At 43.4% G+C, this 15,051-nt stretch overlaps 1 protein-coding gene across 1 annotated transcript in view; it reads left to right on the top strand.

Annotated features, from left to right (window-relative positions):
- Nucleotides 1–14,085, top strand: part of fndc3a (fibronectin type III domain containing 3A) — a gene marked incomplete at its 3' end in the record, with an annotated part of 55,238 nt that extends 41,153 nt beyond the window's left edge. Inside the window, exons 11-25 of the mRNA XM_071515511.1 lie at nucleotides 1,122–1,175; nucleotides 1,300–1,424; nucleotides 1,592–1,766; nucleotides 2,563–2,649; nucleotides 5,788–5,926; nucleotides 6,333–6,401; nucleotides 6,518–6,636; nucleotides 7,785–7,890; nucleotides 8,124–8,299; nucleotides 8,452–8,565; nucleotides 8,696–8,845; nucleotides 9,639–9,985; nucleotides 11,208–11,420; nucleotides 11,740–11,906; nucleotides 13,961–14,085. Of these exons, the coding sequence (XP_071371612.1) occupies nucleotides 1,122–1,175; nucleotides 1,300–1,424; nucleotides 1,592–1,766; nucleotides 2,563–2,649; nucleotides 5,788–5,926; nucleotides 6,333–6,401; nucleotides 6,518–6,636; nucleotides 7,785–7,890; nucleotides 8,124–8,299; nucleotides 8,452–8,565; nucleotides 8,696–8,845; nucleotides 9,639–9,985; nucleotides 11,208–11,420; nucleotides 11,740–11,906; nucleotides 13,961–14,085 (2,166 nt within the window). The remainder of the gene's footprint in view (nucleotides 1–1,121; nucleotides 1,176–1,299; nucleotides 1,425–1,591; nucleotides 1,767–2,562; nucleotides 2,650–5,787; nucleotides 5,927–6,332; nucleotides 6,402–6,517; nucleotides 6,637–7,784; nucleotides 7,891–8,123; nucleotides 8,300–8,451; nucleotides 8,566–8,695; nucleotides 8,846–9,638; nucleotides 9,986–11,207; nucleotides 11,421–11,739; nucleotides 11,907–13,960) is intronic.
- Nucleotides 14,086–15,051: the final 966 nt, after the last annotated feature.

Here is a 15,051-nt window from a genome sequence, read left to right as displayed (position 1 = left end):
GGTATTATAATTAATTTGACAATGATATGATGTCGGAATATAGTGAAGAGGTAGCACAAGGTGTCTTTAATCCAGGGTTTGTGTGCATTACCTCCGACGCCCACTATTTGTTGGCTTACGTAGCCTTAAGGTAAGAGAAGCAGGTTAGTGACTGGAAGGTCGTCAGTTCAAGTCCCTGAACTGGCTGGGAAAATTAGGAGAAGTGAATGAGAGGCAATCTCCCCTCCCTCAACAACTGCTGCTGAGATGCCCTCCAGCAAGGTACTTAACCTGCTGCGGCTTCAGCGAAGTTGCTCACTTGCCAGCAGAAGATTGCGGTTGCACAGAGCAGCTCCCAGGTGTGAGTGAGCGTAACTGTGTGAGGGTGTAGCAAGGTACTGCTGAGGGAGAGCATGCACGCTCAGCAAACCTGCCCCGGATAAATAAAAGTTCAACAAAAAGTGTGCGCACCTGGATGCACCTGATTCGCTGTTACTAGAGCTGAATATTTGCTTTTTTATGACTTCTGTCTGTCAATTATCTGAAATGATTTGCCCTAGATTTCTAATTGAGCAACATAAAGTTCAAGCCTTCTAAATTCTTGGTACAGTTTTCTTAAGTATATTACCCTCCCTCAACATTTACATTCTCTACACTCAGTTTCAGTGCGTCTATGAAATTTAATGTATTTTTCAGTCAGCATCAGCATTGATGAATGAAACCTTTATTGCCCCGGAGGGAATTTGTGCTGCACACAAATGAGCAACATCCAATATATTTAAAGACTTTGAGCAACATTAAAACATAAACAACGAACAACATTAAACACAGGGACACACCAAGTCACAATAATTAATAATACATAGGCATAAGTCATCATCATTATCATACAATACTAATAAATAAGCATATAAAGTGCATAAGAAGAACTGGCAATCTATGTACAATTTAAGTAAAATGGCAGTGTCAGGTCCTGTTTTTGTTTAGGAGTTATATGCTCCTTGGTACCACTATGAAAAACAATACCAGTAAATAATAGAGTGGGGCCAGGGGGGCTTAAAACAGATTTCACTGGTTTTATGTATTTCATATATATCTGGTTGAGATATTGTTGAAAATAATCACGCTATTTATATCCACAGCCTCCATGTGACAACGGTTCCAAAATCCAAAACTACATTCTTCAATGGGACGAGGTACTCTTAGACTCACTCTGAATGCCATGTTGAACAGCACACTACACTTTGATATATTTACTTAATCTGCAGCAGAGACATCAAGTTACCTGTTCCTCAAACTGAAAGTCTTTGTTCTCTGAAGGGGAAGGGCACTGGGATGTATGAGCAGTGCTACTATGGACCTCAGAAGCAGTATCGAGTGACCAAGCTTTCACCAGCCTCAAGATACTCCTTCCGCCTTGCAGCCAAAAACGACATGGGTGTAAGGTAGGGGTCTTCACTTGCTAACCCTCGCTGTTATCCATCTTGGTGTTTCTGGTTTCTGCCATTCACTCTGTCTCTGTGTGTGTGTGTGTGTGTGACTCTCTCTCTGTCTTTCTGTCTCCCATTTTCTCCCATTCTCCTCTCTTCTCGTCTTTTCCTGCCCTCCGCAGCGAGTTCAGCGAAGTGGTGGACCTGTTCACCTCGTGCAGTGTGCCGTTGCCCCCCCTCCCTCCGGAGCTGGTGAAGGCGGGGGTGACCTGGCTGTGTCTGCAGTGGCAGAGGCCCACCGGCTCTCCCAAGGAGGACGACATCTACTACATCCTGGAGATGGAGGAGGAAGGCTCGGTAGGAAGTCTCTTTACAGACTCATTCTCAAGCTCTTTCTCTTTTTCTCAAGCATTTTTATGTGAACTGTGATGTATCAAATCAGAAAAGCTAAATGGAAAACGGCACATTTCAAAACAATTTCCTAAATTTCACCCAAAAGTGAACAAATGCTCGCTTGAGGCTGAATACATTTCTTTTGTCAATAAAGAAGTTCTGCGATAAATTGCAATGGAAGCTCATGAATAAATGACAGTAAGTAAGTAGTTTTTACTGTCCACCATGACCTCGCAGAAATGTCATACAGGTGGTTGCCCCCATCGTTGTGGTCGCAGTGCTGCAGTACAATATTGCCAAGTGCATTTCACTGTTTTTATTTTAAGAGAACATGAAATATGGTTCAGCAAGTTGCACAACACTAATTCATTCTTGAAGACTCTTTCCATGTTTCTGTTATATGTGCATTCTCATGTAGCTGCTTTCTACATTCAGGCACCCCATTATTTTCTTCAGTCCAGCTGATGGAAACGCACCTAACTCACAATTTATTTTTGTGCAACATTTCAACAGTTTGCCTGAAATTTGCTTGACAGTTGGATGGAAATATTGCTACTGTCACCCCTGCCTGCACTGCCTCAAGCAGACTTCTTACAGACATAGTGCCTGCCAGAGAAAAACAATAAAAAAAAGTCCCCAATCCCCTGTAGTTGTTTCTCTCCTTCAGCCCACTTTGTTTTGTATGCTACCTCGGCTGTCTTATAAGCCATTGCTCACCTGGTTGTTTTCTTTCTCCCTTTGTCATTTGTCTTTGTCCCAGGGATATGGCTTCCAGCCAAGCTACGACGGCGAGGACCTCTCCTGCACCGTCAGGAACCTCCACAGGAGTACTAAGTACAAGTTTCGGGTGAGTGTGATGTGCCTTGTGATGTGTGCAATCTACGCTGAGTCGGTGATCCACAGGTTTAATTTAGGCTGCAGTTGGGTGCGTGTGTGTGCGTGGAGGGGACAGGCTTCGGGCAGGGAGGGTGCTGAGGCTCACAGCGGCCCTATGACTCATCCGTTTGCAGGATTCTGCCAGCAGGGCGGTGGGCAACTGACAGCATAAGCACGACGACTCCGCAGCTCATCACATGCAGGGCCCCAATAAGGGGCTAATTCAGTGCAGTGGGAAATGATGACTGCCATCGAAACCCACCCTTCTCCCCCAACACACACACACCAACACACACTGACTGACTGGAACGAGTCAAGCTGAGCGTTCGAGCCGTGATGGCTTTTAAGCTGGCAGTTATATGACTGAGTTCAGGGATAGACAAGTGTCTTTCTCTCTGTGTCGCTCTCTTTCTTTCTCTTTGTCTCTCTGTGACTGACTCATCATTTGACTGCTAAATGGCTCCCACGCATCACAGGTGCCCAAACCTTTCACCTGTTATAGCCAGATAGTTAGCATTGCAAGGACACGTGACGTTCCCAGTCACAATCCACTTGACTTTTTGTTCAAATCTATCATATCAGTGGTCACTTAATTCACTGATTTTAAAGAAGGCGATCCAGTGAGGAAGGTGTCTTTAGGAAAAGATTGTCACTGCTTTGACAGTTTCACAGTGTCACAAAGGGAGAAATGCAAGACGCAATATGTGCGCAATCAATGTCTTAGTCATTGGGAAAGAAGATAATAAAAAAAACACAGCAAACCTCATGCGGCAAGTGAGGATGCATCAGGAAAAGTGATTTTTAGAAGCTTGGAAAGCAGCAGACCGAGCCGACTCAGATTTTCTCTCTTTCTCTTTCTCTTTCTCTTTCTCTTTCTCTTTCTCTTTCTCTTTCTCTGCTTGTCATTGTAGCTCAGTTGGTAGAAATTAACACTACCAGAGTTTGGGGGTTCAGTTCCCTCTGGGGCCACCCATGCTAAACATGTATTCACTCATGATACTTGTAATAGAAGCGTCCACCAAAGGGCATATGTTGCGTTATAAACATCGGTAATGGAATGCTGGTAAATTATTATTAATTAAGTAATTATTTTCCCTGGCAAGTTTGTCGATGCCACCAGCCACTTTGGCAGGAAACCAGGCATCATTTGGAGGTTCTGTTCAATTCTAAAAATCTAGTTGGCTGGTAAATACTCGACTCCATCAGTCACTTTAGCCAGTGAATGAAAATTAGTGTCCTTAGAAGAAAAAAAAGACACGTTCCCTCACACACAGGATCACCTCTGCACTTTCCTTACCAGCTCACCTCAGTTACAGGCTTCCAAACTCTGTAAGAAACTCTGAAAGGAAGCATTATTTCTGTTAGTGTCATTAGTGACATTAAGAGTTCAAGTGCGCGTCTCATGTTAAGTCTAACGGTGGAATGGATAGCTAGACTTCAAACTTCAGTGATTCATTTTCACTTCTCAGAAAAGCTGTGATTATCACCCAGAAGGTATTGTTATCATTGACTGACAGCTGTTTAAAAGTCATTCTTGTTTTCAGTATGTTCAGTTCTAGGCCAGAAATGTGGGAGAGGTTTCTGCATCTTTGTGCAGGCTAAAAGCTTGTTATCTCATAGCCTTAAGGCCGAATTATTTCAATGTCCGTTTCATCTATTATAGGGTAGTCTAGGATGCTATAATGGGGTTTCAGTCTTTTTCTCATGAAACCTAATAGAAGAATTGATTGTGCTTTGCATTCTGCAGTAGGCTAGAAATTAAACGAATTAATTCAGTTCATCGTCATCTCTGGTTGACTATTCTGAGCCTCTGCTTTCGTTTATACTTGACCTATACTTTGTTGAATATCAAGTGGCATTTTGCCCTTGGCCCTCCTCCGCCCCCAATACATATTATTCTGAAAACAGCGTGTTTGAGGATTTCTCTTTTGTCTTGTAGCCTTAAAGCCTGTCATCAAACGGGTCAATTTATGACACTGTGGCATGTGCCTCTTGTTTTTTTAATTCTCCACATTGCTGTTAAAATAATTACTCTTATTGTTGCATAATAAAGTATGGTTATATTATAGGCCTTAAAGAAGTAACAGAGCTGTGGGGCAGAGGAAAAGGTGAAGTTTTCATCTGCCACAGAGCACATGGTTGGAGGAAAAAAATAACAAATACAGTGCCGAATTATTTGATTTCATTATAGAAGTTAATTGTAACAATGTTATTTAACAAACCCGCTTATAGTCAGCTTTGCTAAATAGCCTTGTATCAACTGTATAACTAGGTGCAAAAGTTGTCTATGTATAGCACAAGTCAGAACCTCCACACCAGCATTTTAGAAGTTGCTGCACATAGTTTAAAAGAAAATGAAATCACATTACTGCATACATTTGTTGTGAATAGACAAATCCTGTTCATGTAAAATAAAATAAAAAATAAACCCCAAAAATCCAGATCAGAACAGAACCCTAAACATGGCAGTCAACTTTTTGTCTTCAGAGATGGCAAAAAGTATTGTATTGCTCCAACAAAACACCATTAAGCTCCTATCAAAGCCTCTTCCATATGCCGAAATGATCGAAATGTTCATTAGTCACTCCTGAGACTCACTACCTCATTTCCAATTATCCAGCTGCGCAGTGTGAGGGGAGGCTGGGTGCTGCGCAGGTTTGTCTTGGTACAGTATGAGGATGAGCTCTCAGCAGGCTCACAGGAGATTTGCATATCGTAGCAGATGTGCCACAATGAAATGCAAATGCCACGAAAGCACTTTCCCCTCATTGCCTCCTCTTTTTTTTTTTTTTTTTTTTTTTTTATTGTTTTTGTTTGTAGTGTCTAAATAGCGTTGTGTCAAAACCTATGGGTGGATTTAAGGGGCTGAATCTATTTGATAATGTGAATTTGTCTGGGGCCATTACAGTTTCCGGCTGAGAGCGCTCCACTCCCTCCGTCTCTCAGATCCCTTCATTACCCTTCTCGCAGTGTCTAGTCAGCGCTTGTTATCAGGAAATATGATGACCTTTATGCACATGCCCCCACTGACTATCTAGGCAAACAGTAGGCAATATTCTGACAAGAAAAATGTGACTCTTGACTGCCAGTGTGCTTGCCCTCCCTGCAGGTGGCGGCGTACAACACAGAGGGGAAGAGTAACCCTAGCCAGGTGGCGGAGTTCACCACCAGCCCAGACAGACCCAGCAGCCCCTGCAGGCCCGTCATCAGGGGAAGAGTCCTGCCCAACAGCTTCAAGATGGCCTGGGGTGAGCTCTTGCCGCTGATCTCCATTTCTCTAATTGAAAATTTTCAAGCCTAGTTTCTAATAGTCCTTACGCACATCCCATTTCTTTGGTGCTGAGCCAAACTGTGTACACCACAGGCATCTAATTTGTAGAGGATGTAGATTTGGCTTGCGACTCTTGTTGAATGCTCGCAACAATTTAATTTGTTAAATTGACAAGGTTGGTTTCAATCCCCATCTGATCACCTGACAAAGATCCAATTGGGGATCGAAATGTTGTCAATAGCGTTGATAGTTGTCAAGTGTTCAACGAGAGTCACAAGCCATTTCTCTACAAACATTTTTCAATGCTACCATCTAGCTGAAGCACTTACCAAACAGTGCCGTTTGATAATGATGTTTTTGTTCTTTTTTTTTTTGCTTTTCAGAACCTCCGAAAGATAACGGCGGGGCAGAAGTCACTAAGTACGTTGTGGAGCTATCTGAGGGCCTAAGCGGTACGTTACAAGTGGTGATAAAGAAAATGTTGCGCACTATGAATTAAATTCCATTGGGGAAATTGATCTTTTAGAGATTGGAAACAGTGACAGTGTTTTTCTTTTTTTGTACTTAGGCTTGTCGTGGGAGCTGGTGTACTCGGGGCCAGCCATGGAGCATGTGTGTGAAGGCTTGAAGCCTGGCTGCTCCTACCAGACCCGAGTTTACTGCATGAGTGAGGGGGGGCAGAGCCCGGTGAGTCATTCAGCAACGCACGCGGACATACACTCGCGCACGAGTCCTGTGTACCACCGCAGGAATTCAAAGAGTTTGTTGATCAGTTACGGTTTTATTTGATTACAGGTGGAAAGGAAACATAAACTGGCACCTATTTTTAGTCTCATGAATGTACATGCACGAGTGCCAAGATCGTACTTGAATAAGTGAAATACTGATAAGAAAATGTAACTTGATTTAAAATTGCAAACCAGACTATGCTTACAGTTTGTAAGAATCAGTCCCAACATAGGCACACATACTCATAATTCACATGTTGGCAAGTGCAGTGAGTCCACACAGCAATATAGCTATAAAACCTGATAATTGTGCGCTGTTTTTCTGTTTGCTCTTTCATTTTGTCACATTTCTCGGTATTGCAGCTATGTTCACTGTAAGTGTTTTCTGTGGTACACATGTTCTGGCAGCCAGCCGTAAACCTTATCGGTTCCCACGGTTGATCTGATAAATTTGACATGAATAATTCTAGATATGCACTCTATTTATGGGAGTTTTAATAAGAAATTGTCATTCAGCTAGTCTCCTATGTTGGGGGGATTAGTCTACACTTCCTGGTGTGTAAGTACAAGACAAAGGCCTCTAATCGATTAACCCTCCCTGCATGTGTCAGAGGATGTTTTTCTTAATTAGTTCAGTTCACAGACGCTCTTCATTAATTTCTTCATCAGCTGTTAGTGCATGCATTTATTCATGATGGGGCTTGTAAAGAAACATGACTCATGGTGGCAAGCTCCTGTCTTTTTGGTGCAGCACAACGTGACATAACACTCACATGTTTGCCTTTTGTCACAGAAGTTGAGTCTGAAAAAGACAGATTTTTTTACCAGACAATCTGTCTTACTTTATCCATGGATTTATTCGGAATAGAGCATATTTCTCTGAATAGCAGTGTTCGTTGCATTCACATTTGTTTCCCCTGGCAAATTGTTGTTGTTGTAGCCTGAATCGTTGTGATAAGGTGGTGAAAATGACGATCCGTACCCATTGTGTGTGTGTGTGTGTGTGTGTGAGAGAGAGGGAGAGGGGGGGGGAGAGAGAGAGGGAGTAAGATTGTCGATTTGTTATTTTCTCTCTGTCTTAATTGGTGTGTTGTCTCCCCTTGCAAGCTGTCGGAGACCCTGCAGGTCCAGACTCCCGCGGTGCCCCCGGGGCCCTGCCAGCCCCCTCGGCTGGTGGGCAAGCCCAAAGCCAGGGAGGTGCAACTGCGCTGGGGTGAGTCATTCCTCTCCAACTCAAATCTGTGTGGGTTGCATTCTAGCTTCTGTCGATGCATTTTTATTTGTGTTGCGAACCCATACCTCGAGGCACTGAGCTTCTGTGTGCATCGTGTTTTGTATTATTTCGATGTTTGTGTCTTTATGTTTATCAAATTTTTTTTTTTTTCTGAGAAATGCCCTATTTAAAGTGTATCGAGTTATGACCGTTGCCTGTTGCAAATTTCCCAGGTCCCCCTCAGGTAGACGGAGGCAGCCTGGTGTCCTGCTACAGTGTAGAAGTGAGTGGGCCGCAGTCTGAGGAGAGCAGGGAGGTTTACCAAGGCCCGGAGCTGGACTGCACCGTGGGAAGCTTACTGCCTGGCAAAACCTACAGCTTCCGGCTCAAGGCAGCGAACAAGGCCGGGGTGAGAAAGGCTATCAAAACTGACGTGTCAGTAACGTCGAAAAAGGATTCATTTTTCAGCTGCATGCTTTAATCACTCCCTCACCCAGTGTGATAAAATGCAATATGACATTTTTCTGTTTTACATTACATTTGTGCTTTTTGTGCTGATAGTTCGGGCCTCTCTCGGAGCGGTGCGAGGTGACCACCGGCCCCGGGGCCCCGGAGCCCTGCAAGTCTCCCAACACCACATGCAAATCCCCCAGCTGTGTCGTGGTGAGCTGGGAGGTAAGACCCGGCCCTGCTCCACTTCACCTCCCTCACTGATGCACACAGATCATGAATATCACATGCATCACCCTGAGAATATGATGAAGTGCTGATAGGCTTTTTTCCTTTGGTGTGTGTGTGTGTCTAGGCCCCGCCCTGCAACGGAGCTCCTGTGTCAGAGTTTCGTCTGGAGTGGGGAGCAGCTGAGGGCAGCATGCAGATGTGTTACAGCGGACCGGGACTCAGCCACGAGATGAAGGGGCTGCTCCCTGCAACTAACTACTTCTCCCGGGTGCAGGTGAGCATTACATACACGCCGCCTCACCTTTATAATGTCCCCATGCCCTGTGTTAAGTAATTTAATTGGGAATATTCTGCCTCCTTTGTGTCCATAATTGTTTTCCAGTCCTGTAAGCCAGTGATTCTCAAAATGGGGTCCCCCAAGGTGGCTAGAGGAGGTTCCAGAGGGTAGAATAGATTAATTGCACTGTAATTTAATTCACTACAAATTATACCAATTAGAGGGTGTCTAAGAATGACTATTCTAATCATAGGTTTCACTCTACATTTAGTGTTAGATAGTTCTATAATTCAATCCTAAACCAACAACAACAAAAATCTTCCCATGTGGCTCCCTGGGACTAAATCTGGTCCTTGGGCATCCTTGACATGAAAATGTTTGAGAAGCTCTGCTGTAAACTATGTGGGCTGTTGCTCTCTGATCAAGCTGCAAAGCTGGGACTCATAAATTTCACCATAACAGTGGATTAGAAACCTAACCTCAACCTTAAATTTAGCCTTAACCTCACTGGAGACCTTATGCTTCACTCAAATCTTAAACAAGAGATATTTGTGATTTCTGTTTTGTGGTCCTAGATTTCCAAATATGTAGTGATTTCTGATTTTATAGCTTGGCCAGCAAGTGAAAACCTGATCATCCCGACAATCCTGTCAGGATTTGGTGAAAGTCAAACTGGGTATTTTTACATTAGAACTCCACCTTGTGGTCAAACGTGGTCATTACGCATGTGAATGTCCATCTTGGACAAAGTGAATTGTTTACATACTGTATATCTCTTGCTGTTGTGCAGGCTGTGAACGTGGCCGGCGTGGGGCCCTTCAGCGAGGCAGTGTTGTGCCAGACGCCCTGCTCCGTGCCTGCGGCCGTCAGCAGCGTCCACGCACTGAAGGAGTCCGACCTGCACGGGTACGAGGCTTCAGTGGACGCGGAGGAAGACGAGGAAGAGGACGACAACGGCTCCCCGCCGCCGCCGCTCTACTCTCCATCCACCTGCCTGGGTCTTTGCTGGGAACCCCCATGTGACCACGGCTCTGAGATCACTTCCTACCTGATCGACCTGGGAGAGCGCCAGCCCATCGTCGTCGGCCCCGTCACCAAATACATCATCCAGCATCTGCAGCCTGACACCAGCTACAGGTACGTGCCTTCCTCACAGTAGAGTCAAGGGGACACAAAAAGTAGAATTAAAGCTGCACTTGGCATCTTAGCACATTACCTGCTTGAAAAAAGCAGTAAGAGCGGTGTGAAAACTTTCGACTTAAGTACCCAGAAATCATGTAACGTGACGTCGATCCGTTCACTCCATTAAACATTGTCTGTCTTTTGACACAAGCTCCAAAGTCAGAGTAATAAACTGTAACGTCAGTTGGAAGACAGAGCAGCACATTTGCAGCTGGCTCTAGTCTAATTCAAATAACCCTCTCTGCATACAGGTTTATTCGCTTATTATTCACTTGTTAATTCATTTGTAATGTGCCAGCAGAAGCTTTACAAGGAAGAGGCACAATTTTATAAGTGCTCAGCTGCTTGCACTACAAACAACAAGGTAATTTGAATTCACTTATGAGTTTGAGTTTTTTTTTCAGAACCTAATTATTGCTCTTTGAGCATCCCAACAGATACGAGATTCACTCTGAATATGGCATGAACATATTCAAAAACTAAAGGGGCATTACGCAATCTATGACCTTTGTCGAGCTCTATATGTCATGTAATTGACAAAAATATAGTCACTGTTCACAGTGGATATGCAAGCTAGCTTATTAGAGTAGAGATCCAACAGATATGTGTAGTGTATCATGATGCAAAATACTGTAGTAATAATACTGCTTTGACATTTGTGTTTTTGGCTTGAGATCAAGGCTTTTTAGCCTTTGTAACTGAAATGTTTTGTGACGCCGGCCGCTCGCCCCTAGCACCGTCCTCCATCAGTGAGAGGACGGAAAATGTGAGATTGGAAGTGTGTTGAAAAAATGCCAACAGACGGGGAGTTTTTGTTCAAAAATAGAGTCAGGGCTGGAAATCTTAACTGTGACATCAACCTGCCAAGGGACAACAGATGAAAATTAGCCTGGTGGCTAAATCTGGCATATTTACATTTGGTTTTGAATGTTCATTAATATGCACTGTCCCTACTATTAAATAAACAAATCAAAAGTGAGTTTTGAAAGCCTGAAATCTGGTGAGGCAATCATTGAGTATCATTGGTATTGATCAACAACGCTTTTGCAGCTATATTAATATGGGGAAATAAAAATGGTACTTATGGCACCTTTAAGTCACTGTAGTGTTTCTGCTCAGATCAACTCTTCTTTACATCCCTCTGATCTCGGTTTCCCTCTCCTTGCTTGTGTTTCAGGATCCGAATCCAGGCCCTGAACAGCCTGGGCGCCGGCCCCTTTAGTCACACCTTTAAGCTGAAGACGAAGCCCCTGCCCCCGCAGCCGCCCCGCCTGGAGTGCACCGCCTTCAGCCACCAGACCCTCAGGCTCAAGTGGGGCGACGGCCCGGCCAAGGCCGCCACCTCAGACGCCCTCCAGTACCAGCTGCAGATGGAGGACAAGAGCGGCAGGTCAGTGGCCCATTAGTCTGGCCTGAGGGGAAGCAACCTGACAGGAGATAAACAGACAGAGGGACGACTAGTGCTTCAGCCAAAGCTTCAGATTATTGTATTGGAGGGTTCATTGAAAGTAACGCGCCAGACAGAGCGCCTTATAAGGAGACAGGCGCTGATGATCTGCTTTATACCACTGCATATTCCCTGACAGAAGAGTTATTCATCTCTTTTGCTTTTTTGTCGTCTTTACCCTTTTGCTCACCCTCTCCCCCTCTCTCTCTCCCTGTCTCGCTTTCTCCTTCTCTCTCTCTCTCTCTTGTTCTTGTCATTGCAGATTTATATCCTTGTATAAAGGACCATGCCACACACACAAAGTCCAGAGGCTTAATGAGTCTACCTCTTACACGTTCCGCATCCAGGCCTTTAATGAGGCGGGCGAAGGGCCCTTCTCCAATGTTTACACATTCACCACCCCACGCTCTCCTCCAGCCCCCGTGAAAGGTATAGTGGCAGCTCTTGTTCTTAGTCTCTCTCTCTCTCTCCTTCTCTTATCTGTATCTTTACAAACACTCGCTACTGACATCCAGACAGCCAGTGTGCTCAGCTTTTAACCTCAGTTGACCCGGGTTTGACTCTCGCTTGATTAAAGCCCGTCAGCTAGAGATTCACCGGTCCGCTGTCGTCATCCGCCGGGGTCGTTCAGTAAACCAAACTCTGGGAAGCCTCTTCTGATCCTACATCTTGAAGTCAGTAATGAGGATGTGGGTTTTGTTCTCAGTGGAGCGGCTCTTTTGAACAAGGCATGTGTGTCAGTTTGTCAGTGTTGCTCAACTGAGTGGATTGGACTCGACTGTTTGAATTCAGATTATTTGCCATCCACTTCCACATCGAGTTTTAAGCTGAATATTGCTGCAACAATTGATAAAAATCCTCCTAGTTAGACTAATGCAGTTAGGCTTAACTTTTTTTAGGATTGCCAGGGCACTTTTACCAGTTGAATAGAACAACTTCTTCTTCTTCTTCTATTATTTTTTTGTTCTATCGTTTAAAAAAAGCCAACTACTTAAAGGATAGCATGTTTCATAATTATACCACTCTGCTAATGAAAATAAATAGTTGGGACTCACATTTACTTGTAGGGAATTCACTCTTCATCCACAGGCTGCACTGTGGTATCAAAGCAAATTCTATTGTTTTAAAGCAAACTGTTTTTGTGACAACCCCCGCATCCAGAAATCCCCTGAAATTCTGTGATTCAGAGAGGAAGTGCACTGCACACATGAAAATAGTTTTGGACATTTGAGTCCTTGTTTGAATTTGGAAAGTTCAAAAGACAACAGTATTTAACAGACAAGCATCAACTGTGTATGCTTAATACGTTCCTACTCAAGTCCTTCTGGATACTAAAAGGATTAAGTTTTAAATTAACAAATTAATTAATTCCAATTAACACTGGAAGATAACGGTGTGCAGGGTATTTTGTTGCCTGTGCTTGGTGCTGTATAATTGAGTATCATGCATAATAACTTCAAATCACAATGTGATTATAGCAAATTGGTTGAAAAATACTCCTCGTTAATTACCGATTACCTCTCAATGAAAAATAGTCAGCTACTGAGTGCTGATAGTTGAAATCAATAGATTACTGAACATTTCTGATTCTAATTTAGAAAATTCAGTTTGGTAATGTCTATTTACTCTCTACCCATGGCTAACTGCAGTTAAAACACCAAAAATGCCTCTTTCACACAACTTGAACCAGACAGAAACCCTCTGCATGTACGCCACAAACAAATGAACTTCATTGTTTTCTTGCATTTGGGGTTACTATAGGTCATTCCAGTAAATGGTGATGAGGTCAATTATATTATATTATATTATATTATATTATATTATGTTATGTATATATGTATGGGACCCTAGGCCCATTAGACCCCCCTCTCCTAACTGGCACTAATAACTTAAACTATTGACTATGTTGCATGTGGATTACATATATCTATATCCTTGTACTTATCCAAATCTGCATTTATGATTTGTATTTATTTATTTCTTATAGTTTTATATTATGTACATTACATTTATCTTATTGTATTACCTCTTTTTCTTTATTATTACCTTCCTGTACTTGACTTCCTTGGCATTGGTGTGCCAACTGCTGCTGTGGCACCTGAATTTTCCCCCAGGGATCAATAAAGTGCAATCTAATCTAATATAAATGCTGATCGGCCACTCACACCTTCTCAAACTCCTGAACGATAGTCATTGATGTCTAATAAGGGATATTGTTACATGCCTTTACTTTGCTATGTTGTTATTTCCATTTTCAAATGTTAATATGATATAAGGAGTAAATGTAACTGTAGTCCCAGAGAAAGTATCTCATCACATTCCTCATTGTTAAAAGAACCCTTGGCCGATCAATTAGGTTGATCAGTTGTTTTTTTGTATTTGATATCCGATGACATATATTCAATCATTACAGATGTCACCCATCTTTAGTGTATCATTCACAGCATCTGCACTCTCTTCCTCTGACTCCTCCCCCTCTGCAGCCCCTAAAGTGGAGCGTCTCGAAGACAACTCCTGCGAAGTCACGTGGGAGGCTCTGCCGCCCATGAAGGGGGACCCGATCATCTACACCCTGCAGTGCATGATGGGAAACTCTGAATTCAAACAGGTAGCGACTTTGCTCCGTTAACAGCTCTGCACTTCCTGTCGTAATCTACGTCCCTTTCGCTGCTCCACTGAGAGATTTATGTCTGTGAACGTTTCATAGCTCACCTTCCCTCTTTGCCTGCGACTGACCTGCTATTCATCACAGTGGCCTTTTTTTTTTTCTTTTTTTTTTTTTTATGCAGATCAGGATACGGATGGATGCAGGGGCTTAATGTTTTCACCGTAGCATCACAGCATTCTGTATTAGTCACCGCTGGCTTTAAATTGCCCATTATGCAAAGGTCATTGATCCATGAGGTATCCCAGGTGTCTCACCGCTGCCAGCACATCCATCCCTCTCGCTAGCCTCCAGCAGTGTTAACGCAGAGTAATGGCCACTGCAGGCTTATGCTAATCTCACCACATCAGACATCCCAATTGAATAAGTGACTTGAAATATGTGGCTGCCATTCTGCATGAAGCTTGGTTCCCTCCTTATTTCCCGTCACAGCACCTGGACTTTAAAGCCCCATGTTTTCCAATGGGGAATTCTACATTTGATGGGTAGATTACCTGGAATGAGTTTGAGTGAGACGGTTTGCTTACCAGACCAGACTTTGTGCAGTTTGGCTGTTATTATGTAAAAACAGAAGTATTTTGGTAGTATTTTTGCTGGTAGAAAAACTCAGTAAATGTAAAACCTAGATAGACTGAAAATTGTGTTTTTAGGGTGTTGGCAAGTGCAGGACAAACCACTATTGCAAAGTATTGATTCTTGCTTCTTCAGGTTCGCTCTTCAAAGTGTTGATCGCTCTTGCAAATGATTGATTCTTGCTTGGGAGAGTTTAGGAGCGAACAGCAGGTTTCGCTTCTGGTTCGGAAGAGCGAACCTAAAGAAGCAGGAAGCGAAAGGTGTTGTTCACCCCTAAACTATTTTATCTCTTGGTTTTTGATTGACAAATTAGAAAATCCAGGAAGCTGTTAGATT

Source organism: Centroberyx affinis, unplaced genomic scaffold, assembly GCF_046629955.1.
Source record: "Centroberyx affinis isolate AG114_WGS23_722 - 3 ecotype Tasmania unplaced genomic scaffold, CSIRO-AGI_Caff_v1 ptg000358l_1, whole genome shotgun sequence".
NCBI lineage: Eukaryota > Metazoa > Chordata > Actinopteri > Beryciformes > Berycidae > Centroberyx > Centroberyx affinis.
The sequence above is the reverse complement of the archived record's forward strand: the minus strand, read 5'-3'. Positions and strand labels throughout refer to the sequence as shown.